A 23,483-nucleotide genomic window follows, 5' to 3' on the forward strand; every position below is an offset into this window, starting at 1 on the left:
TACATTTCTGCTCTTAAATCCTCTAAAAACTAAGAATATGTGTTATTCATTTCCATTGTGCATGCCCTGTAACTTTTTCTCTTTTTTCTCAAGAGTGGTGCAGAGATAACATATTTCTGTATAGGCCAAATCCTGAAATGAGTTAGCATTTTAGCACTTCCAGCTCCATCGTCCTGAAGTCAGTGGGGTTTTTGAATAGGGTTTTGGTCAAATGCATGAAATATGTTATGTGACGAACACAAGCTCAAGATATTTTCTTCTTTTTTTCTATGACATAAAATACATTAGTAATAGCCCTTGTGTTTTTTTTAAAGCTTTTGTTATTCTTGAAAAAGGTGGTTGCTAACAAGTGGCTGAATGTGACTACAGAGGTTGCCGTGTACAATAACGTCATCAAACGGAACAGCTAAACTCATCTACTTACTAGTCTGCTTTTATAGCCTAGTGATGGTGACGTTGATGTCATGTGACTGTTGTGCAGTTCATATAGCCTACGTTAGCTTTTGAATTTAGCCTACCTTAGCCTAGCCTAGCTTTTGACATCTGCTGATTGTATTTACGATTGATTGTATCAAAATTCAATACAATTCAGTTATGCTAATTTGTGAAGATGATCACAATGAACAAAACGTGTAAGAACCACAAGCTTTTGTTAGTCATAGACCATACTTTCTGGAATAATCCAAAAGCTAATGGAAAAATCCTGGGTATTTGTCGAAGGAAACCAAGATGATGCTAATGTCCGTAACGTTGGCCTACAGAAATACCTCATCCCTGCATTAATCTATAATTCTTTGTGGTGATCAAAATTATGCCACAAATGTTGTTGATTGAGCTTCCACATTATGGACTGCCCAAGGCTACTGTGTAAAATGATGTATGTTATTATTTTTTTGAGCTCTTTAACCATTCATTGAAACAACCTTACAATATTATTTTTACTTGAACATTCTGATGACATTGAGAAAAAACGTTCTTAGAACAACTTTCTCGGAACGTCTTTATGATGTTATTAATATTTGAATGCTTATGGAATGTTTGCGTAGAAACATCCTTAGAGTGTTATTTGTCAAAGTCTAAGTCAATTTATTTGTATAGAGCATTTCAAAATACACGTTGTTTCAAAGCTTTATAGAAAATCATGATAATAATAATAATAATAATAATACATTTTATTTGTAATGTGCCTTTATCAGTCTCAAAGTGCTAATTATAATGTTATAACATGATGTTATAATGTTTATAATTTCTTAAAATCTTCATGCCTTATTGACGTATTTAGCAGATTCCCAGCTCAGGGAATGTTCTCAGAACTTCAGCTAATGTTCTGGCAAGGTTCTCTCAAAGTTATTAACAAACTTTCTTCCAGTAACATTAATAGAACATTTGTTCTAAGCTATCTGGTCTTTAAAAAAAGTTCTCAAAACGCTAGCACAAAAATGTTATTTATATATATTGGAATGGTTTAGTTAGACGTTCATCTAACATTTTTTAGAATGTTTTAAAAACATTCAGAAATAACTTAATTGGAATGTTAGCAAAACATTTATTGTTTACTGTGATAAAACACTCTACATTTCCAAACCAGACTAAGGTTTTTGTTGGGAATAAATGTACAACTTTATGAACAAACAAACTCTTAATAATTAAACACTAGATATTGTTCTTATATCTAGTGTAAATTAAAATGTTTCTAATAGTTTCTAAGTATTCCAAAAGCACATTTCTCTATAGTTCTTAATAGAGAAACTGAAATTAAAGCTAATTAAAATTATACCATTTGACCCAATTTGTGCCATGACATTTTTTTATTAATGTGCTGTATCACACCATTAGCTTAGCAACATGCTAACATCAACCCTATAGTCCTTAGTCACACGGTGGACTCCATATTGAATTTATGCGAATGTAAAAGAAGCAGTGAGAGATAGACCTACCGCCTTTACAAACAACTCACCTTCGCCTAAATACGTTTTTTGGAAAGATGTTCATGAGCTGAACAATTGTCATAGATGTTACATAGTCTACATAGAACAATCACTATGTATGTTGAGTCACTCATGAGGTTTCAACCAGACAACTAGTTTTGACTAGGATTTAAGTAAGCTAACACTTACTGTAGGTTGTAAGTTCATATCTTCCTATTAAGCCACAATGTCACTGTAAAAGAAAACAGATCAAATCTACTAATTTAAACACTCTAAAAAGAATCAAATGGGGGCAGATCAAAACCAAGAGAAAGGACAAATCTGCGTCATTCATTGTCTAGCTTTATCTTGCTGCTCTTGTCCTGTAAGGATTAGATTTCAGGAATGGGAATAAATAGGGATAATCTTCCGGCCACAAAAGCGAGGCTTCTCTTTCATGTGAGGTGAAATACTAGATCTCCTGGAGTCCGGCTGAAGCCCAAGGCACTGCAGATTCTCTCCCGACTACAGAAGAGTCTCGTAGATGATCCGCAACCTCACGTGTTGATTTCCCCTCTGGACAGTGACGGGAGCTGCAATTGAACAATAGGGATTGTTATATCACAAATGCAAATACCACAAAAACAATCCCCTGGAAAGAGCCAGTGACCTAAATGCATAGGTACTGTCAGCTGATACTGTAGTGGCAAAGGCCCTAAGGATAAGACAAAATATAACTTTGCAAATCAGGATGACAGTGTGTTAGATACATCAAACTGCTTTGATCCCAAAGTTACTTAGTCATTTTAAAAGATTCGATTTAAAAGTATGTTTTAAACGATTGTTGTAGTTTCTTGGTGTTATGAGTAGAAGTCTCTTTTAGAGAATCACTAGGGTGTTATCTTGGCGATTACTGAGTGGTTGCTTACATGACCTAAGTCAAAAGAGTGCAAGTCTCTAATTTAAACTGATTTGAGGTAACAGACAGGATGCAGAGTTGTATTTCACATTTGAATTGAAGGAAGTCAAATTAAAATGATTAAAAGAAATTCACAGAACTTGTTAGAATAGTTTGTTTGTGTATATATATATATGTATATATATATATAAATATATATATATATTTCTAAGTATTGATTGATAACTCATAAACATGTTATCATATGCACAACAAATGGGGTATTTAATTGTATTTCATTTTATTTAGTAGGTTAAAGGGTTAGTTCTCCCAAAAAAATAAAAATTCATTCACCCTGATCAAGACTTTTTTCATCTTTAAAACAAAATTGAAGAAATTTTCTCCCATAATTTTGCCCCTCCATTAAAAGTCAATGCAGCCAAAATCCGCATGCTTTAAAAAGGACAAAATGACGTTGTTAAAGTAATCCATATGGATAGAGTGGTTTGATCCGAGGCTTCTCGGATTAAACTAGAAGCTCAAACATGACATACAAGAACCAGAGAGGTTTGTTCTCGCATGTCAAGAAAGTACAGTTAAGTTTCCGTTTATCATATTTGATTGTGCGTTGTTCAATGTTTATATGTAAGGTGATCGTGCCTCTTCAGACGTCTTGGATAAAACCGCTGAATATTTATACAATAAAATATCTTCATGATTTTTTTATCTTCAATGAATGGACAGAAATCTCTTTGGTTTCATTTAAAAATATATTTGTGTTCAAAGATGAACGAAAGTCTTATGGGTTTGGAACGACATGAGGGTGATTATTCGATGATGGAGTTTAAATTTTTTGGGTGAACTATCCCTTTCATTTTACAAACCATGGTGGAAAAACATGTAATATTCCAGACTGCTCTAATTTACCGTAAAGTCTTCAAATGGTTCCAAACAGTTATCTCTGTGTATCAATGTAGTGGACGTTTTGTGGTCATTGGTTTTGTTTATGACCTTTATTAAGCACTACACTTCCCTTAAATTTGTTGCATTCAGGGTATGAAAGTATGTTTTCAGCTTGCGTTTAATGAACACGTCATGGTCCAAAGGTAACAATGCTGCAAACTAGAAAAAATAAATTATACTGCTTTCTTGTACCATGTGTCATTATCAACCAGAACATAGTGTTTAGGCACAGAATTACTTGCAGTCAGTGATTGTCGTGACTGATTACTGTATTTGCATATGTTCACCTGGCAGATATTTTCTCACCAAAACACTTAATAGCTTAATGCAAAACAGATGAATTTAATTCATTTCGTGATCCTCTAAATCTGCCTTTGTTTTTCCCAGGATTTCAGCAATTGAACAAGAGTTATAGGGTGTGTTTTTTATGCTGTTCACGCAATGCTTTTGACACGCCAAGGCTCCTTTCAACTGAGTTAGATGGCTTTTTCATTTGCACATGATTATCCGTCATTACATAAAACAACATGGTATGTTGTTACATTAGACTCTGAATCAGTCTTCCAGTAGGGGTTAGTTCATCCAAAAATGAAAATGTCATTATTTAGTCATCCTTCCAGCGGCCTGTTACATGAAGCCGGTTTCGGTTGCTCCCAGGTAAGTTTTAGATTAGTTTGCGCAAACTCTGTTTTTTCGGGCTCAAGAACATGGATTGGTTTTTAGATAGATCACTGCCATGGGAACTTGCGCTACAAGGCTAACCTGATCTGGAGGCCAAAACTGGACCAACACAGCAACATAATGTCGGTCCAGATCCAGGTCCAGGTGTGGGCCGGATCTGGGCCGACACTACCATGCTGTCTGGAGACCAATCATCTGTTAGCAAAGTGACATACATCTGATGCAATAAAGCCACTCCCCCTGTATCTCTTGCTCCAAATTATAGCTGTTTATACTGAAAAAATTGCCTGTCTTGCCTTCTATTTATTATATTATTCCTAGTTATTTATCAATGTTCCACGTGATTGGCTGTTCGCTGCATGTCACGCTTCAGAGTTAATCACAAAATCATTGACATCATTTTTTTAACCAGGATGTTGATCCAGGATCAACAAAATATGTTGACCCAGTAACGCATCTAACTCTGCAAAATGTGGACGTGCGAGCGTTGTGAGCCTGCTGAACCTGATCTAAACAAGGGTGGATTTCTATGGTTTTGTCAACTCTAAACGTACTCTGAAACTCTTTGTTCTTGTTCTTGAAAACTAGTTTGTTCGACTAGCTTCATGCAACAGGCCTCAAACCTGTGTGACTTTCTTTCTACACAAAAAGTGGATTTTTGAAGGATTCACTGCCCACTCAAATGTATATAATCAATAAAGTACTATTAAAGTGGTCAATGACTTGTATGCTTTCATTTTTCTAAAGTCTTGAAGCTAAAGATGAATAGATCTACTATGTGGGTAGAAGTTCTGCTATAAAGTTCATGAGAGAAGTTTGATTCAAGACCAAATGGTTTCATGTAAGTCATATCTTTTCAATAAATCCTTGATCCATTTCACAAAATCCGATTCATTTAGGAATATCTGACTGACTGATCTGGTGGCTGCTTACCAAATGCATCTTTATGCGCCAACTATGGTCGCAAGTTCTATCGTCACCAACATAGTTCATTGTACAAAAATAACAGAGAAAAATAACAGAGAACAAATAAATAAAAGTACTCATCGGATGCCATGTTCATTATTTACAGCAATAATCTGACATTAATTTGAACTCACATCTAGTAAATCACCTGTGTGATGTCATTTGCAACAGTTCTACCAATGTGGTTCAAGTGAAAGATGACAAACTTCCTACGCTTTTGGGAAACAGTTGTGACTAGCTAATTATTGTTATTGTATGGTAGTTAAGTTATTATGACATAGTATGGGAAACGCACCCCAGGTTATTGAGTTTAACTCATTGTTTCAATTCTTCAGTCACAATGTCGGCTCACTGAAGGGAAAGATTATCAGTGAATAATGACTTATAGTTTGTTCTGTTCATCACAGCATCTATCGTATGGCTTTAGAAGACTTAAATGTACTTCAAGTACTTGTACTTGAACTTTGATTATGGTCAAAATGAGGCCAAAACGAAGTTCGTTTGGAGTTTGAAACAGCTTACCAAAGCGAACTTTGCAGAAAAATTTGCTCCGGCTGGTAAACACCTTCGAACTGCCATTGGTTCTTGGCGATGATGTCATATGTAGATTTGGCTCTGGGGCTCTGCCTTCTTTGACATGGAAATCTTCTTCGGTTCAGTCCATCACTGCTAGGCCTGAGTAAAAACTAGAACACATTAGAGAGTCATTTTAAAATAGAAATTGAAGGTGTCATTCTAACTGAAAGTGAAACTGACACTCTTTTGTTTTTTTCACATTTAATACTGTAAAGATGTTTGTTTTAAAGTAATTATTGTATAAAATGCTATATAAATAAACGTGACTTGACTACAGTGCCAAATTGTGCAGAGTTTGTGCAAACATATCCTCATAACTATGATCAGATAGCGTGAAGACTGTTTTTAGTGGACCTTCAGACCAGTTTTATTTTGAAAACAGTTGCCAGGACATTGTTATAAAGTACACTTCTTGAGTTCCACAAACATTTAGAAAGAAACTCATATGGGTTTGGAATCAGAACAACATGAGCGTTAGTAAATATTATAGCATTTTCAATCTGGAGTTAACTGTGCCTTTAAAACGAACTAATATGACAAATCTGAATTCATGCTTTGAATTGATTCATGGATGCATGAATCAAAATGTGCCAGTGATGAGCTCCACAGAAAGCACAGGGTAATTTCAGGCCACATTTAATCACCCATGAACGTTATAGTAGCATAGTACTACTTTGTTTACTGTTCTCTTTCTCAAAAAACCTGGACCTGCACACCAATCTAACACTGAAGACTGCCTGCTCAGATTACATCTCTGGGAAATGCTTTAGTCACACCGACAAACGCCCGCACAACATTCCAGCAGCGTGACAATGCACACCCCTCCTACTCCCTCTTTTTCTCTGCACTCCACTCTCACTTTTACTCCTTTCAAATTAACTACTGTTGACTTTTCCTGTCTTCCATCTTAGTGAATAAGGTCCTCATCCAATTCCATTTTATTATGGGCTGTATTTAATTCTTCCCTTGTGCTTAACACTTGTTTAAAAGGAATAATCCAATGCAGATAAAAAAGCTTTTAAAAAAAACACACTTAAGCTTTGGCCTGAGTGTCAGTGAGTTCATCTGAGGCTCTTGTTTAGTAATATAAAACATCTTGGGATGTTTAATGAAGCTCAAAAGTTGCTTGTTTAGTTTAGGAGACTCTGGAGGTGCGTTTTTTGACTTTGCGTCTCATATTTGAGAGCTTAGTTATGTTTGATTGAACTATTGACTTTGTTTAAAGAAAGAAGATCATTTGAAAATTTGCTTGTTCATACGATGAAAGTCATTGGGGTCAATGTGGTTTTGGGCCAAAGACATTCTTCAAAAAAATCTTCTTTATTGTTCCACAGAAGAAATAAAGTCATGCAGGTTTGGAACAACATGAGGATGTGTACATTATCACAGATTTGTTCCTTATCTGTTCCTTTCAGTTCAAATCTGTGACTTTTGATAGCACATTTTGATATCTCAACAAATCGGAGCCAAGTTTGCAACATATTTGAAAACTCTCCATTTACACAGTGTCCTTTCTGTTTATCACACATGCCTGATTTCTTGCAGCTTTAACAAACATTTCTGGCCTACACAAATCACAGCAGATGTGTCTATCTGTTCAAGTTACTTAAACCTCCCAGATGTTGTGGGATCTCTAGACACAACAGTTTTGGCTCTGTTTTTTTAACAGAAATGTTGTGTATGACAGCGACTTGGATTTTCTTGTGAAATTATGTCTTTTATCTCTTTTCTGTGTTACATATAACAATATATGAGCGTAATAGTCGTAAGTGCACGGAGCAGAATTCCACGATCAATCATATTTTAAAACACAAAGCCCTTATCTGGCCAAGGGCCTCTTGTGAAATAACATACCACAGTGTGTGAACCAAAATAAATCACCGCACTCCCTTTTCCCCTTGATTTGTTTTCCTCTTTCGCTGTTTCTCTCGTTCCCTCTTTATCTTACATGGGCATGTCTACAATATCAGCAATGAGATGCAACAAGTTGCAACATTCTGGCATAAAAACACTATTGAGAATTAAACCAACTCATTTTCAATAACAAAACACATCATCAGTCTGGGGAAAACTACAGTTCCTGCCAAGGTCTTTGGGCTCTGGGTACAACAGGGCAAAAAGTCCATATGACTGAATATTGATGACTGAATATTGATGGAGAAATAAAATGAGTGCAAAAAGAAATGAACTTTTTAACCCATTCAATTAGGGGGCTTCCTATTCCAAATACTATCCCTCAACTTATTTGCATTAACAAACATTAGATCATGGCGCAAACAACCCCAAATTCATAGGTTCGATTCCCAGGATTGATTCCGTATGCAGATGTTCAGTCCAATTTCTTGAATGCAAATTGATAAAAGCTTCTACCAAATGTAAATATGAGTTTAACAACAAACAACAACAATTGAATTAATCACCCTGAACACAGTTAAAAATCATAATCAAGTATTTTCTCTCAAACATGCATGTGTTATAGGCTAATTGTCATTAGCTACATAAATCTGCAAATAAATAAATAAATAATATTAGGTACACCTGTTCTACTGCTTGTTAACGCAAATATGTAATCATCCAATCACATGGCATCAACTCGCACAACAATCTCTAGGGTTTACAGAGAATGGTCAGAAATGAGTAAATATCGTGAGCAGCAGTTCTGGGTAAAAGTGCCTTGTTGATGTCAGAGGTCAGAGGTGAACAGCCAGACTTGTTTGAGCTGATGGAAAGGAGGAAACAGTAACTCAAATAACCACTCTTTAAAACCGAGGTCTGCAGAAGAGCATCTTTGAACAAACAACACGACAAGCCTTGAAGCAGAAGAGCTACAGCAGCAAAAGACACACCGGTGACACTCCTGTCAGATAAGAACAAGTAACAGAGGCTACAATTCACACAGACTAACCAAAATTGGACAATGGAAGATTGGAAAAACGTTGCCAACACTGATGAGTCCCGATTTCTGCTGTGACATTCAGATGGTCGGGTCAGAATTTGGCATAAACAACATGAAAGCATGGATCCATCCTGGTTGTGGTGTAAATGGTGCAGGTGATATTTTTTTATTGGCACACTTTGGGCCCCTTACTACCAATTGAGCGTTGTTTAAATGCTAAATCAAAATATTAAATTGGTCAAGATGTTTTCCGATGACCTGCTTACGCCCCATTCTGGTTAAGGTTAAGGGGTGACGTTAGAGGTGAAACTTTGTACTTATTTTTTTTTTTAAAACAATCCAACAAATTCAAACAAATTTGCTACCAATTTGCAAAAACATAGAGACAAAAAAAGCAGAGGCAAGATATGAGGAACAGCAGTTGGCATTACAGGTAAAGCTAATGGTTACACATATAACATTACAGAAGAAAAACATGTGGACGGTAGGAACATTTCCTACAGAATGGAAAAGAAAAAGCTCAAACTGCAGATTATTTGAATCCATCTGAAAAAAAAAAAAAAACAGTTAATTCAAATGGCTTTGAGAATTGACTATAATAAACTCACTGCAAACATGAACCCAATGGCACCATGATTGGAGCAGAGAAATCTGTTAAGAATAAGCATCAAATGATAAATCCCTGGTGCGTAATAGATCACTAACACGCTAAAAAAAAACATGTGCATCATCAGGATAGAACTGTTATGGGGTTGACAATGAACTCATTGTACTGCCTTCAATAAAAGCTGAGGGAAACTGGTTCGGATTATTTTTGAAAGATGTTTTCAGGTGACTCACTATGACAGTAAAGACAGGCATGGCTTTGGTGCTTCTTTGCATTTTCAGCCATGATGATTTAGACACGAGTCATGCGCGAATGTGGCCTGCTGCGACCTGTAGAGCATCAGTATCATGCAAGTGTGATTTCAGGCCATCTCCAAGGCCACAGCCTCAGCCTCAGATGCCCATACCGAGGTAAATCAGGACACGGCAGATGATAATAAGCATAAGCTATAAGCGACAGCTGCCTGGGTACACGTTCTCCGGTTTCATATCAATGCATGAACATAAGTGGAAGTCCTTTCACACAGGTTTGAATCTAAAAGCTGTTTCACATTAGCAATGCTGCTCTGAAATAGGCTCTAACCTGAAACAGCACAGCTAACCGCAGTTTCTGTACGCCACTCGGGCACCACAAACCTAGCCGTTGTTCTGTTACTTTCCATTTCCTCTGACACTTTTTACACTTCGGAGACAGGAGAGAAGGAAATGTGTGCATCTTTACATTAGAGAATGTCTGTACAAAGGACTATCCATCTCTTTTCTTGTCTTTGTCCCATATGTTTCACATTACAGGCTAATCACATCCAGACTTGGAGCCATGGAATGTCACCACCTTGCTTTTGGTTTTATTTTCCATTGCGAGTTCTACTCTCACAGGATCAATCATATCTGACTCACATTCCGCTGACTTCACTGAATAATTTCAGCAATTAATCTCTGAGTTAATGTCATAAACGGAATAGGAAGCAAAACATGACCTATGGTCACAAGCGGGGACTATAACAGGACTAGTCCCTGCGGTCACCCACCCAAAAGACAAACAAAACTTAATTTGACTTGGCCGTTTGTGCCGGTTCAGGTTCTGAGTTTGTTGGAAGTCCTGCTCAAGTGTGACCTTTTGTTCTGTAAATTCAGTCACATCCAGAACACATACTTTTATTGATGTGAAAATGCATCAAAAACAACAAATGGACTGTTGGGTAATTGGAAGGACTCAATTGAGAGGAGATTATGTTTTTTAAGTGCTTCAGGGAAAACAAATTTTCCATGGAACAACCTTTTAGAAACTCCAAAATAAACTCATCCCTCATGAATCTCTAATAAAATGGAGAATACCTGAAAAAAGAGCTTCCCACCAGATACAACATGAAAAAACATGTCTTCCCAGTTGAAGTCCTTCCATAATTCTAACACAATCCTTGAATGTGATAAACAGTAAGCTATTTTAAATATTTCCCTCCAATACTGAGTTTAGGTACAGTAAAATGTGGCATGTAAGTAACATTGTATTTTTTTTTTTAGTTGAAAAAAAAAAACTGACGGTAGTGGCTATGGTTTTTAGCGTCCTTGTTAGCGTGCCCGCCTCTCACCCTGGAGACCCCGGTTTGAATCCCACTCGGAGTTGGTCGAGTAGGACCGGTTACATTTGGTGCTGTGACCCGGATGGGGGTGAGGTTTAGGGAAGTGAGTGTTATGTAGGCCAGTAAGAGCTGTGCGTATAAACTTCACTCACCTGATCTAAAGAGGCGCTCTTGGGACTGACACTAGTGGCTACGGTCTTTAGCGTCCTTGTAAATGAACCTGCCTCCCATGCCGGAGCCCTCGGATTGAATCCCGCTCGGATCGGGTCAGGTATGACTGGTTACAGAGGTAAAAATCATTTAACAGATTTACAATGACTTGAAGGAATTGTTCACCCCAAAATGAATAAAGTAAACTAGAGGGAGATTTGAAGAAAGACTGTAGAAAGAGAGATGACAGAGAGACATTACAATAGAGGAATATCACTGGAAATAGAAGGGTTAGGATCAGGTAACAGCTTTAGGACCCACGTTAATTTTAGAAAAGCTTTCCAGTGCTGGAGAGAACGAAGCGGGTAGGCCTAAAACAGACACAAGGTTGCGTTGTTTCTACTCCATGTGTGAGTAATGTTTCAAAGGACCAAGATATGCTGTTGTTGTAATGTTAGCTCTAGTAACAGGACAGTTTTGAGTGTTGTTGTTCATCTGGAGCTTGTGTGCTGCTGGAGAGTATCAACCAACTCTTGCTTGTATATATTGTGTTCTTCCTTATCGTTTGTTCGTCATCCTCACTTCATTTTTTTGCGAAGCATTATTTTGCTTCACTTCACCTATGATAAAGAGACATAGGGCCCTATTTTAACGATCTAAAACGCAAGTAACTTTGTGGGCGGATCTCGGTCTGAGGTGTGGTACACTCATAGGTGTGGTTTGGGCGTAACGTGAAATAAACCAATCAGAGCGTCATCTCACATTCCCTTTAAAAGCAGGCGCGCGCTTGTTCCATGGCAGACTGCTATTATGATGGCGGATTTGCGAGACGCACACCAGGAGTGGTTCACAGCCGAGGAGACCGACATTCTCATCAGGGCCGTAAAAGACAGAGAAGTGACATTGTATGGGGATGGGAGAAACCAAATTAGCTTTGGTTAAACAGGCATATAATAATTTGGGTAAATGTGTAAGGTAGATTTATGCCAATTTGTTCACATATTCATGGACACCACATTGATTTTCCTCGTGTGGTAATATTTCCCTTGAAATTGTGTATGGTTTGCAAAAATGGGAACTGCTGCATCTGTATAAATGAGAGTGTGCGCGTTGTGCACACGCTACATTATGCCCAAGCATGCGCCCTTAACATAGCATCTGAATAACACACTACTCACTTTAGACTAGGTTTTTCCTGGTCTGTGGCGGAATTGTTTTCTGAAACTGCAATATAGCACCAGGGAACGTTTGCGCCGGAACACGGCTCCTCTTTTCGCTGAACTGCCCCCGGGAGCTCAAGTTCATTCCCTAGTTTATCGACGTGTGTCTGTGGAGGGAAAAGTCTGCTGTCGGGTGCAAAACAGGAATGATACATGCGTCGTTGTACAAAGTCAATTGTGCTGGGTGCAAGATAGGGCCCATACTCTCTAACATTATGTGCATTTTGGGGGCGGAGCAATGAAGGGAGGGGTGTGTTTGAGTTGATTTTAAATGTCAACATTGTTTCTCAGAATTCGCTTACTGCACCTTTAATTCTAAAGAAATATAGTGATCTTTTGACTTTTGTAGTTCATCAAACAATTAATTATGTCATTTACTCACTTTTATGTCTTTCCAAACCTGTCTGATTTTCTTTCTTCGTGGGACACAAAAGGAGATACTTTGAAACTAAATGGGATCCAAACGATTGAACCCTGTTGAAAACAAAACATTTTTAAACAATCGTCTTTTGTGTTCCTCATTAGAAAGAAAGTCATAGGTTTGGAACAACATGAGAGTGAGTGAACTACTACTTTAAAGTTGGTAGTTCAGCATGATTACTAAAGTCTAGATATACAAAACAAGCTGAAATAGACTTTGAAAAGCACTTCTGTGAATACTTTGGATACAGCTCTAAGGCTCTGATAAAAATTGAAACCGAAGGTCAGGGTCTTTGGCGAGGGACGTTACAGTTGACAAAGCATCGAGGACAGGAGGTCCTGATGGGTCAGCTGAATCTGCAGAAATAATTTTCAGGTAATGTTTGGAGAAAACAACATAAATGAAACCAGAAACTATCAGAGACATGCTAAACATGCCAATGCCTGGGTTTTCAGGATCAAGACCCTGGAAACAGTAAAGAAGAATATGCTGGTTTCTGTTGTCCAGCATGAGCTGTATACTGTGCGTTCTTTTCATCAATCAATGCCTTTAAGTTAGTTGGCCTCATAAAAATTAAATAAAAAATAAAAAAACTCAATCATTAAGGAAAATGAAACTGAAGGAAAAAAACAATCTATGTACATCACAAGCTTTTCACGCACATTTCAGAGACAAGGAAATTACTAAATACCATGCTAAATAAAAACTAAATAAAAATGACTAAATCAAGCCAAATTATTTTATGCATCTTTCACGTTACCTCACTCATGCATTCTTTCCTTCACTTCATTCTTTAAAATGTTAAGAAAAAAAGACCATGCTTTCCTTCTATTCAAAATGCACCTCTATATTTTATGATCATATTTTTAAGGCAATACACCCCAGGTGAATAGGGTAAAAAGAAATAACTAATAGATATAACCATACTTCCCCAGTTGATTGATTACATTAGGAATGGCAAAAAGTATAATATAGTATTGAATATGCAAATGAGGCATAATATAATTAAATATGCACTAATTTGCATATATTACTAGAACAAAAATCTGAACATTGGATAAAGCCAAGTTCAAAATTCTTTTTTTTTTATATAAGTCAAAGAAGGGATTTTGGATATCTCTTTTCATCACTACATAAATCAGTAAATACTGTCATTTTAGGAATAAAATGTTGTCTAAAATTATGCAAATTATATATGTACAAACCACTGTGTAAAAACCTTCAGACTATAGATAGGAATAATAGGCTACTGTGAAGTTTGGTGTATGTAAGTGCTGCTGAAGTGGAGATTTCTGAGATTTCTGCAGAAGAAAAACAACTAATTTTGAGATTTGGATGTTTAGATTTTGGATGTTTCCTTCCACTAGTCTGAAAAAAATTCAGATGCATGAAAATTTGACAGATGCATGAAAAAAAAACTGTTTTTGCCTTAAGACAGTGTCTCGCCTTAAATAATACTTCTATTTGGAGCCTTTAAATACATTATAAATGAATACAAAATCATTGTATATTGAAATGTAGCCTAAGCGATTTTCAAAAAATATACTGAAACATTAAAAATTTAAACTAATAGCTGGATTTTCTATTCATGTACAATAGCCTACAGTTTTTTGCTTATAGATACACTGAGACCCACTGTCCATTAAAATAGAAATTTAATTACAAAAAAAAATAAAAATTCAATATGATATTGTGAAATCGGCTACTGTAACCTCTTTGCTTCACTTTAAATAGCCTAGTCAAATTCATATTTGTGTTGTTTGATTTAAATATAACAGCTATATTTGTAATGCACTGAATGGGTTAAGTAAAACGCTCGGGAAGAACTCCAGGCTGTGATTAAATGTATGGTAATGAAGTTTCGTAGAAATGAAGTTTCGTAATCAGCTGAGTCTACATCACGTCAAAGCGCCAGAGAGACGTACGGCACAGGGGCGTGGCCTGAAACAGCCCCGCCTACTTGACCAGGAAGACTGCGCAAGTTTTTATAAAGGATATGCGCGCAAGTTTTGGCAGGACAGAGGGGGCTCTCTGCGGGGCAGAACTATATCAAAGACCCTTCAAACACAGGAATACTCCCACCGTGCCTTAACAAACCATATGTTTGTCAACTTTTAAGTATTTTCAACAACTCCCGATTCCACAATGACTGCAACCATCGTGTCTTCTTTCTTCGATTACGAAGTGACGAATAAGGTAATTAATATTTTTGGGGAAGTAGTTTTACGCATTTTATCAGGTTACATGTGTGCGAAACAGATCAATATCTCATAAAAATGCAGCAGTAGTTTGTGATGCTGTTTTCTACACCGATGTCAAACTTTTCTGGGTTATGTGTGTGTGTCTGTGAGTGAGTGAGAGAGTGAGAATCTTGCTTGTGAACTTTATCTAGTTTTGTGCATCTCATGATCTGCATTCATCGATTGCTGATCGATTAAGGAAAGCTAATGGATTAGATTAGTTACATTCATCTGCGTTTATGCGTCATTAGTTAAACGCATAGCTGCTAAAGGTTTGCATTATTTGCTCTCGATTCGATTATACACAACAGGGAAGGCCACAAATCTAGATTTCGTTTGGAATAAAACAAGTTCTCTAACATGGGGAAAATGGGTTAGACTTAGGCTAATGGATTTACTTTTATTGACCTTTTTTTAAACGGTAGCAGTTCCAACCTAAAACGAAGGCATTTTATTGATTTATCGTATTACTTTAGTTACACCTATCCTTTAAAATAATCTATAGGCTAGCTGTGAGCATATAAAGGTCTATATAAGCCATGCAACATTACAGTACTGTGAACATGCAATCTTACTGTGAGAAGCACAATAGTTTTAAGCAGAACGCTTTAAGGGGCGTATGCGTTTCATACAACAGTTGGACGGATTGAAACTAAACACAAGGCGGTTCTCGCGATGTGCTTTTAAAAGTTAAACCAATGTTAAAAGGATTGTTTGACCCGACATTAAAAAAATGACTCACTCATGCCATTCCAGTGTAGTTTTATTAAAGGGATAGTTCACCCAATAAAGACAATTCTGTCATCATTTACTCTCCTTCAAGTTGTTCCAAAACCTGTACTAGTTTCTATCTTCTGCTGAACACAAAAGAAGATATTTTGAAGAAAATTGGTAACCAGACAGTTGATTGTAGCCATTGACTTTCATAGTATTTTTTTTTTCCCTACTATGGAAGTCAATGGCTACCGTCAACTGTCTGGTTACCAATATTCTTCAAAATATCTTCTTTTTAGATCAAAATAAGACTCATGCAGGTTTGGAACAACATACCGGTGAGTAAATGATGACAGAATTTTCTTTATTGGGTGAACTATCCCTCTAATACAAAAGGAGATGTTAGGCTAATGTCATTAGGTGGCGTTTCGCTTTAATCAAAATGGATAATTGTTTTAAACACCTATGTTTAAGCAAAAGTAGTTGGTGAGCAATATTGTGATTCTTCTGAAGCCATTATTCATTTTAAACATAGTGTCGCTATCACATGACTTGCGAGAGCCAGTAGTGTTTGGCATCAGTTATATCCACCCTATAATGTCACATAATATTTAATTGAACCAACTGCTAATTATGTTTGAGAGTTATAACTGATGGGAATATCATCAGTCAATTACGACTTTAATTTCTCACCATGTGCTGTAATAAGTATTGTACTAAAAGTACCAAAAAATAAGTATTGCTCACCATTCAGCATAGAATTTGTGATAGAATTGTGATGATGACACAATTTTTGGCATAAAACTTGACACGCCACTTTTAAAAACCTGACACGCAGTGAACAAGATTACAAAAAGATGCAATGAAATGGACAAAGTTGTCTCAGACACATTTGACCTAGAATTCAAACATAGCCTGGGTGGTCATTTTTATCAATCCCCAATACATATGATCTTACCTTATAGAAAAAGCCAGAAAAAGTAATGAGGTTTTGTAACTTAATGAGAGTGTTTCGTAGTTATTGGTTATGCAATAAATCATAATGCTAATGCACACCTTTTCAGATGATACATGAGTCTTGCACATTCAGTTTTATGACTTAATAAACCTTTCACTTTTAAAGAGATTGCTGTGTGGGTTAAAAGTGCTTGGTCATTAGTGTTATCTCTTAAAAACAGACCTTAGAGCTGACCTGAAGACAGAAAATAAAATCAGCATGTAATAAACTCCCACTGGTGGTATTTGGAGCAAATTGAGTCATAATCATGCCAAATTTTTGAGACATTGTTCTTTTTACTTTATTTTCAGAACAATAAGATGATGACCTACAACAGTCCCCTCTCCAGTCCCCATATACAGTCTGTCCCCTCCACCGGTGCCAATATCCCCTTTACCCCCACCGGGTCCCTGCTGGACAGGAAGGTGGTGGGTACCCCTTCAATGGGACTCTACCAGCGTCGCCACTCTGTGTCCGTTACCAGCTCCAAATCAATGCAGAACCAATTTATTAACAGTCTCAAGATGGAAGGCTCGGTTTCCATGAATGGGAGCAGTAACAACAAGGAGAACCGCTTTCGTGACCGGTCCTTCTCTGAAACTGGGGAGCGTCTAAGGCCGAGCAACATCACGTGCATTAGTGCCAACGGAAACAGCCAGATCAACTCAAGCCGCTATAAAACCGAACTATGCAGACCCTTTGAGGAGAACGGCACTTGTAAATATGGTGACAAGTGCCAGTTTGCCCACGGGATGCACGAGCTTCGTAGTCTAAATCGCCACCCCAAGTACAAGACCGAGCTCTGTCGCACCTTCCACAGCATTGGTTACTGCCCGTACGGGCCGCGTTGCCACTTCATCCACAACGCAGAGGAGCGCCGCGGACCCCCTCCGCTCTCTGCCTTCAACAAGATGGAGCGCCCACGCCTTCATCACAGCTACAGTTTTGCCGGTTTCCCAAGCTCAGGTGGCTCCCAGGACAGCCCAACCTCTGTCACACCTCCGCCCATATTTTCCACCGAAGACATCAACGAGTGGCCCTGCAACCCCTTCACTTACTCGAGTCAAGAGCTCGCCAACCTGTTTGGGCCCAGTTTAGGTGGCACCACTGTTCCTGATCTGCCCGGTCCTCACTCACCTACCGCACCTTCCTTCTTCAGGCCCATGTCCGAGTCTCCTCCAAGCCCTCCGGACTCCCTCTCCGACCAGGAGGGCTACCAGAGCAGCCTGGGCAGCCAGAGCGGATCTGAGTCACCCGTGCTGGATGCGACACGTCGCCTCCCCATCTTCAGCAGACTCTCTATCTCTGATGATTAAAACATGCCCCTCAGAGATCTCAGGCCTTGAGAGGGACAAAGCAAAGATAGAGTAATTTTCCACCTAGCAATCCCTTCCTGTCCTCGGTTTGTTTACAGCAGAGAAGTGGAATAAAGTACAGTGTTTTCGTAGCCACTGAGTCAAATCAGATAGCATATTACCCTGTAGCATCAACTTTGAGCAAATACCCACATCTTAACATGCCTGATGTAATGCAAAAAAACCCAGAACTGTTTGCCTCTAGGCCCGCTCAAATGGTTGAGGTCTCGGAATCCTCAGTGGAACATGTTAAACAAATACCTATTTAGTTAATTTTGTTCAAACTAAAGAGCATAGTTTTTCCTAAATTGTTTGAGGATGTTCTTGTTCAAAGAATCTACTGAATATTATTGCAACGATGTGCTTTATAGACCTGAAAGTGCCACTTTTCTTGCAGAAAACTCTCGCCGGTAGATCGTCAGGACTTTAAGTGCCTATCAAACAATTACTTTCCTACTTTTCCATTCACGTCGATTTTTTGGAGATCTGGGGTAGAAAACTCATCTTAGATTTGTATGAAACATTCTGAGAGATATTTGTACGTCTAGTGGTGCTAAATGGTAATTATCCCTAGAACATGTGATCCCTTACGCTAAAATAGTGTCTGCTGGTTGTTGGATTATGTAAGAGAGAACATGTGTGAGAGAGGACATCCTTCCTTTATTCCTTCTGTTCATATTACCACTAAAGATGTGACTTCAGTGGCCACTAATTTTTTCGTTGTAAACCGATCGTTAAAATGTTCTATCATTAATTCAATATTGTATTTCCCCTATTATTGTTATAATATAGTTATTATTGCATCATTACAATTATTGTTGGTATTTTCTGTTTGGAAATGAGAACTTTCAGACTGAAAGTTTTGCTTGTCAGTGCTTATTTAACTTATCAAAATGTATTTATTGCTGATTGTAAGCATTTTTTTTATTTTGTTTGTATTTATCTGGATAATGAAACAATAGAATATATTTTCCTTTATGTTAAATTATGATCTTCCGTATTAATCGTAAGATTGTGAAGACCTTTTTCGTTAAGTTTCAACAGTTAATATATTATACTGCAATGACATTTTGTAACTACGTTTTGATTTATTTTTAAAGTGAAGCTTAATTTAAAATGAGAATGCAAGAGGATTGTTTTGCATTTATTTATTATTTTTCTCCCTAATGTTGGACTGCAGTTTCAAGATGTTTATGCCTCTATAATCCTTTATTATTTGGCTCCGACCGTCTAGAATGTAAACTGAGTTTTCTTGACAATAACAGTCCTGTGCCTGTGATTTTATAAATCTGATGTTTAGACTGGGATCCTCTCACTAAGACTTCTTTTGGAATGAACAAATCACAGACAATAAATGCATTATAGTACCAATCTCATGACCCCCGCGGTGTCCAAACCTCTGATCTGACATGTCTAAAATTGACGGTTAATAAGGGAATTGTGAAATATGCATTTGTGTATTTATTTTGCCCATTTTGAAACCATGTTACGTACACCAGCAAGCATGTGTTGTTTTGATTTGTTATGACTCAAAATTCTTATTTATTTACAGATTTTGGACCACTTCTACTTGCTAAGTGCCTAACAGTACATTCCAAGAGTCTTGTACCTTCTAGGGTTGTAATCCAGAGTTCATTATATAGGTTTTAGTGGAAATTCGAGGTTAACAGGATTGACATTGAGAGAGCTACATTTGAATGTGTCCTATGTTAGCAGCTATTGCTGTTCACATCAATATGTTTTCTTTTGTAACGACAGATTGCAGTTTAAACCAATAAAATACCTATTTATAAGCAAACTGACATTTTGCTTTATTTCCACACGAATGACAAGCTCGATAAATGTGACAAAAGAACCAAGAATTACTCTCTGAACGTTTTTTTGTAAGTTTGGCAAAGCAAGGGTAATAAACTAAACTAAAAACGCAAACAGCTGTGCTTATTATTTCATACCATGTGAAGGGGAAGGGGGGGCTAAACCAGCTAAAATGCTCTAACTGCTTTCCTGGAAAAGTGCTCATACACAGGAAATCAAAATTCTGTCCCGGCCCAATAGTAAGGATGTGAAAGCCCCTAAACTATGTCTTTCCCTGGCACTGATGTCAATGGCTTTTGGAATCTCTGGGTTGCTTTCAAAAGTACTGGCATTGACTGGACTACTAGATAAAAAAAAGGCCTCTTGAGAACAGACAGTTTGTTACTGTAGCAACAGTCAGGAGGGGTCTACGTGTTTGCTCCCTACGTCACTGAACAAGCATCCATGCTCTGCGAGCACTGTCAGTCCTTGCTGGGTTGTAGTTTAATTTCCCTTAGAGAGAGCATACCAAGCTAAGTTCCTGAGGAAAGCTGTGATCATGAATACAATCATGGCAGATAGGAGCCAGATGGCCATCTGAATAGTACAAAGTTTAGCATTTTCACTGCTTTAGCTTTTGGTCTTGGAAAAACCTGTTGTCATTTACTAACCATTTTACTTCTTTTTTTCCCTCATTTCTAAAAAGTACATATTTCATTCAAGTAGCTGCCTTTATATTTTAACACTTTCCTCGCCAGCGTTTATTTATTTTTTTAAGTTGCCAGCCAGCACTTTTGATCATTTTCAAAAAAGTTGGATGGCCCCCAGAATATTTTGTTGTATGAATATCTGATTCTGAACATTGCAATATATCAAAAGAAAGAACAGACCCTCTGCTTTTAAACAAAAAAACCTGCTTTATTCTCGCTTCATGCATTCTTTTATTATCAACACTTAAATGTGGGTAAGTTTCTTAAAAAAAGCAACATTTCAAGAAAAAGGCATGTTTTTTGTCAAAGAATACATCTGGATCAGATTCAGAACGATGATCATAACGTTGATGGATTAGATCGAGTCCATCCAAATTATGCAGCAAAGCATAACAGTAATCCCATATTTGGTGTTGTCACTGTTGGTAAAAGTGTTGTTATTGTTAAAAAAGGTATTCTGTTTAGAATGCACACGGTCTGTGGGTCACTGGGCCTTTAAGAACAGACGCGAAGAATAAGGCCAAAGTCGCAGTTGAGCAATACTCGCAACATAGACTTTGTAATTCCTCTATCAGCTTTTTTTGTTCCTCTAAGTGTTTCAGAGGGCAATGAGTAAACAAAGAAGAGTTCATAATGTCAGAAAATTGAAACGATTTATTGTAATGTGTGTATAAAAGGGGCATTTTGGGGAGTTTTGAGCTTGGGGAATGTGTGGTTGTTGGTTTAACCTCAAGACTAAATGAGCCAAGAACAAAACAAAAGGTTCTGAAACAGAACTGACTTCAGGTCATGAGTATCCAGTATAATCAGTTCAAAAGCAAACACTGCAAAAATAAAAAAAAAGAATCAAAGCTAATTTGAATTTACCGATATTCGACAGAAATTATTCAACAGTGTTATCTCTCAGGACAATAAAGCCCCAAGCAATGTGTGTGCATGCTGTGATTGGTTTGTATTGTGGCACTCATAGAAAGCCTGACGTGAGGGATGAGTACAGATCACTGTGGATTTTAGACTCACGTCAGTATCTCATGACTCTCTGCTCTGATTTTTAAATTCACCATGAATGTATTATTCTCCAGAGCCTTCTGGTTTCAGGGAAAGAAGGAGTTTCTTTGGAAGGTAGGAGAGTTTTCCGCCCCTCGGTACAGGCACAGGCAGCGATATCGCCACAGGTCAACCATTAAATGATCTGTCAAAACATGTGAACTCTCAGCCTATCAGCCTGCTTATGGGGGGAAGGGAGGAGAGATATACAGAAAGAGGATGAAAGAGAAAGACAGACAGAAAGAACACCTACTCAGCATTGCGGAATGGGTAGTCAAAACTGACTTTATCTGCTGGCGGAGAGAGCTAAAGATCGTCGTTTGCTCTGTCAGCACAATCTGCTAATGAAGCTGAAATAATTAGAGATTAGAAGACCTTGAATTTGAAAATCAAATAGATTTATTAATGTTAGAAGTATAAAAGCTGTAGTTACTGCACTTTACTCACTAGAAAGGAATAGACCATTGAGAATGTGTCAATGCTTATATGTGTAGATACAACCAAAAGCAAAACAAGCCAAAAAAGGAGGAACCACCCAAAATAACACCATTGTTCATCTAATCAGACAAACTTCCCTTTAAGGCAGAGGAACCATGGGAACAGGAGTCATGGGAACAGAAGCCATGGCAACGGCCAGTGAGGGTCAAGAAGCGTTTGGCCAAGACTGCTGTCTTATCACACGACTAGAGAGAGGAAAATTAAGGCTGTCAATCAATAGCTGACTGATGTTGCAGTTTTCTAACTAGATGAAAACTGAGGTAATGTTCTACAAGGCGAGTCTTGGCCGTCACCTTGTGGAGTTTGCTCTGTCCGCTTTGTGTCTGTCGTTCTTTGTTGCCATAAAGAAGATGCTGATCCACCACATGTTCCTTCAATGTTTAACCATGACGTGTACCTGAAAGAAATCATAAAGCAATCATATTATTTAATTGTTAGGAATATCCATGATAAATATTAAATTATGTGTGCCTCTACAATTTCAATAGCCTCATGCTAACTGAAGTTGTCAGTATAGTCATCAAATGACCATCGAAAAAACCTTGATGTTCAAATGCATCATCACACTTCGTTATCTTCAGATAATGGACAGCATTGAGTGTTTAACTGACATAGAAAACATTAGTCACTTCACATTTGTTTACTGGCCTTAAGAATAGGACAATAACAGCCACTACGTTCTGCAGCCAAGGGTTCTCAGCAAGAAGAAGGCGTGGCCTGGGAGAGGTTGTAGATGAACCCCGTCCTCACTCTGATTGGCTGAAGCCCTGGATCTGTTCCATGCATTAAAGAACTTTCTGGGTTTTCATTCCCTGGAAAACATAAAGCATAAATTTAAAACAGGAAGTTATATCATCGAGGTCACCTGACCACCATGACTTTGTCTACTAAAGTTCATTAAGATACTAAAATATAAGATATTTGGAAGTAAGGTTAATTCAGGTAAATTTTGTTGTAAGTATGAAATCAATTAATTTCTAAAAACTTACATTTTTAAAATAGTATTTTTAAAACACTTGGGCATTCTTATTTTGCATTGACCTACGAGCAACCCTTTAGATCTTGTCCACTGTCTCATGTTTCTGTTAACTGCTTCAAAAAATTACTCCACAATATACTAGACAAGAAAAATAGGGGTTGGTTTTGCTTTGGCACAGGCTGACATCATGGTATTATACAGATATACAGTATACAAACAGGTATCAATTTGAGTGAAAGTTTGCGGGAGGAAATAAAGGCTCCACTGAGCCTTTAGGTTGAACCT

General features: G+C 37.6%; 3 protein-coding genes across 8 annotated transcripts in view; 1 reads left to right on the plus strand and 2 right to left on the minus strand.

The window, feature by feature from the left end:
- Positions 1 to 1,795: 1,795 nt before the first annotated feature.
- On the minus strand, positions 1,796 to 22,214 carry LOC143729680 (uncharacterized). The gene is made up of 4 exons (XM_077221028.1): positions 21,975 to 22,214; positions 11,226 to 11,350; positions 5,938 to 6,101; positions 1,796 to 2,500 (listed from the first exon to the last, which is right to left on the minus strand). Exons 1-4 carry the CDS (start codon positions 21,979 to 21,981, stop codon positions 2,380 to 2,382), a joined length of 417 nt encoding a protein of 138 aa, XP_077077143.1. The 5' UTR covers positions 21,982 to 22,214; the 3' UTR covers positions 1,796 to 2,379.
- zfp36l1b (zinc finger protein 36, C3H type-like 1b) lies at positions 14,793 to 19,968 on the plus strand. The gene is made up of 2 exons (XM_077221018.1): positions 14,793 to 15,060; positions 17,127 to 19,968. Exons 1-2 carry the CDS (start codon positions 15,010 to 15,012, stop codon positions 18,129 to 18,131), a joined length of 1,056 nt encoding a protein of 351 aa, XP_077077133.1. The 5' UTR covers positions 14,793 to 15,009; the 3' UTR covers positions 18,132 to 19,968.
- rad51b (RAD51 paralog B) overlaps positions 20,862 to 23,483 on the minus strand; it is a 60,193-nt gene continuing 57,571 nt past the window's right edge. For 3 of the 6 annotated variants that reach the window (XM_077221016.1, XM_077221015.1, XM_077221013.1), the window contains one exon: positions 22,098 to 23,031. In XM_077221016.1, coding sequence (XP_077077131.1) covers positions 22,916 to 23,031 — 116 coding nt within the window. In that variant the 3' untranslated portion in view covers positions 22,098 to 22,915. Of the gene's footprint in view, positions 23,032 to 23,483 lie in introns of all 6 variants that reach the window. The other 3 variants (XR_013200041.1, XM_077221014.1, XR_013200042.1) reach the window with 3 other exon arrangements.

The sequence above is a fragment of the Siphateles boraxobius genome, unplaced genomic scaffold (assembly GCF_051911475.1).
Source record: "Siphateles boraxobius isolate OS27281-9 unplaced genomic scaffold, OSU_SipBor_1 8, whole genome shotgun sequence".
NCBI classification, from domain to species: domain Eukaryota; kingdom Metazoa; phylum Chordata; class Actinopteri; order Cypriniformes; family Leuciscidae; genus Siphateles; species Siphateles boraxobius.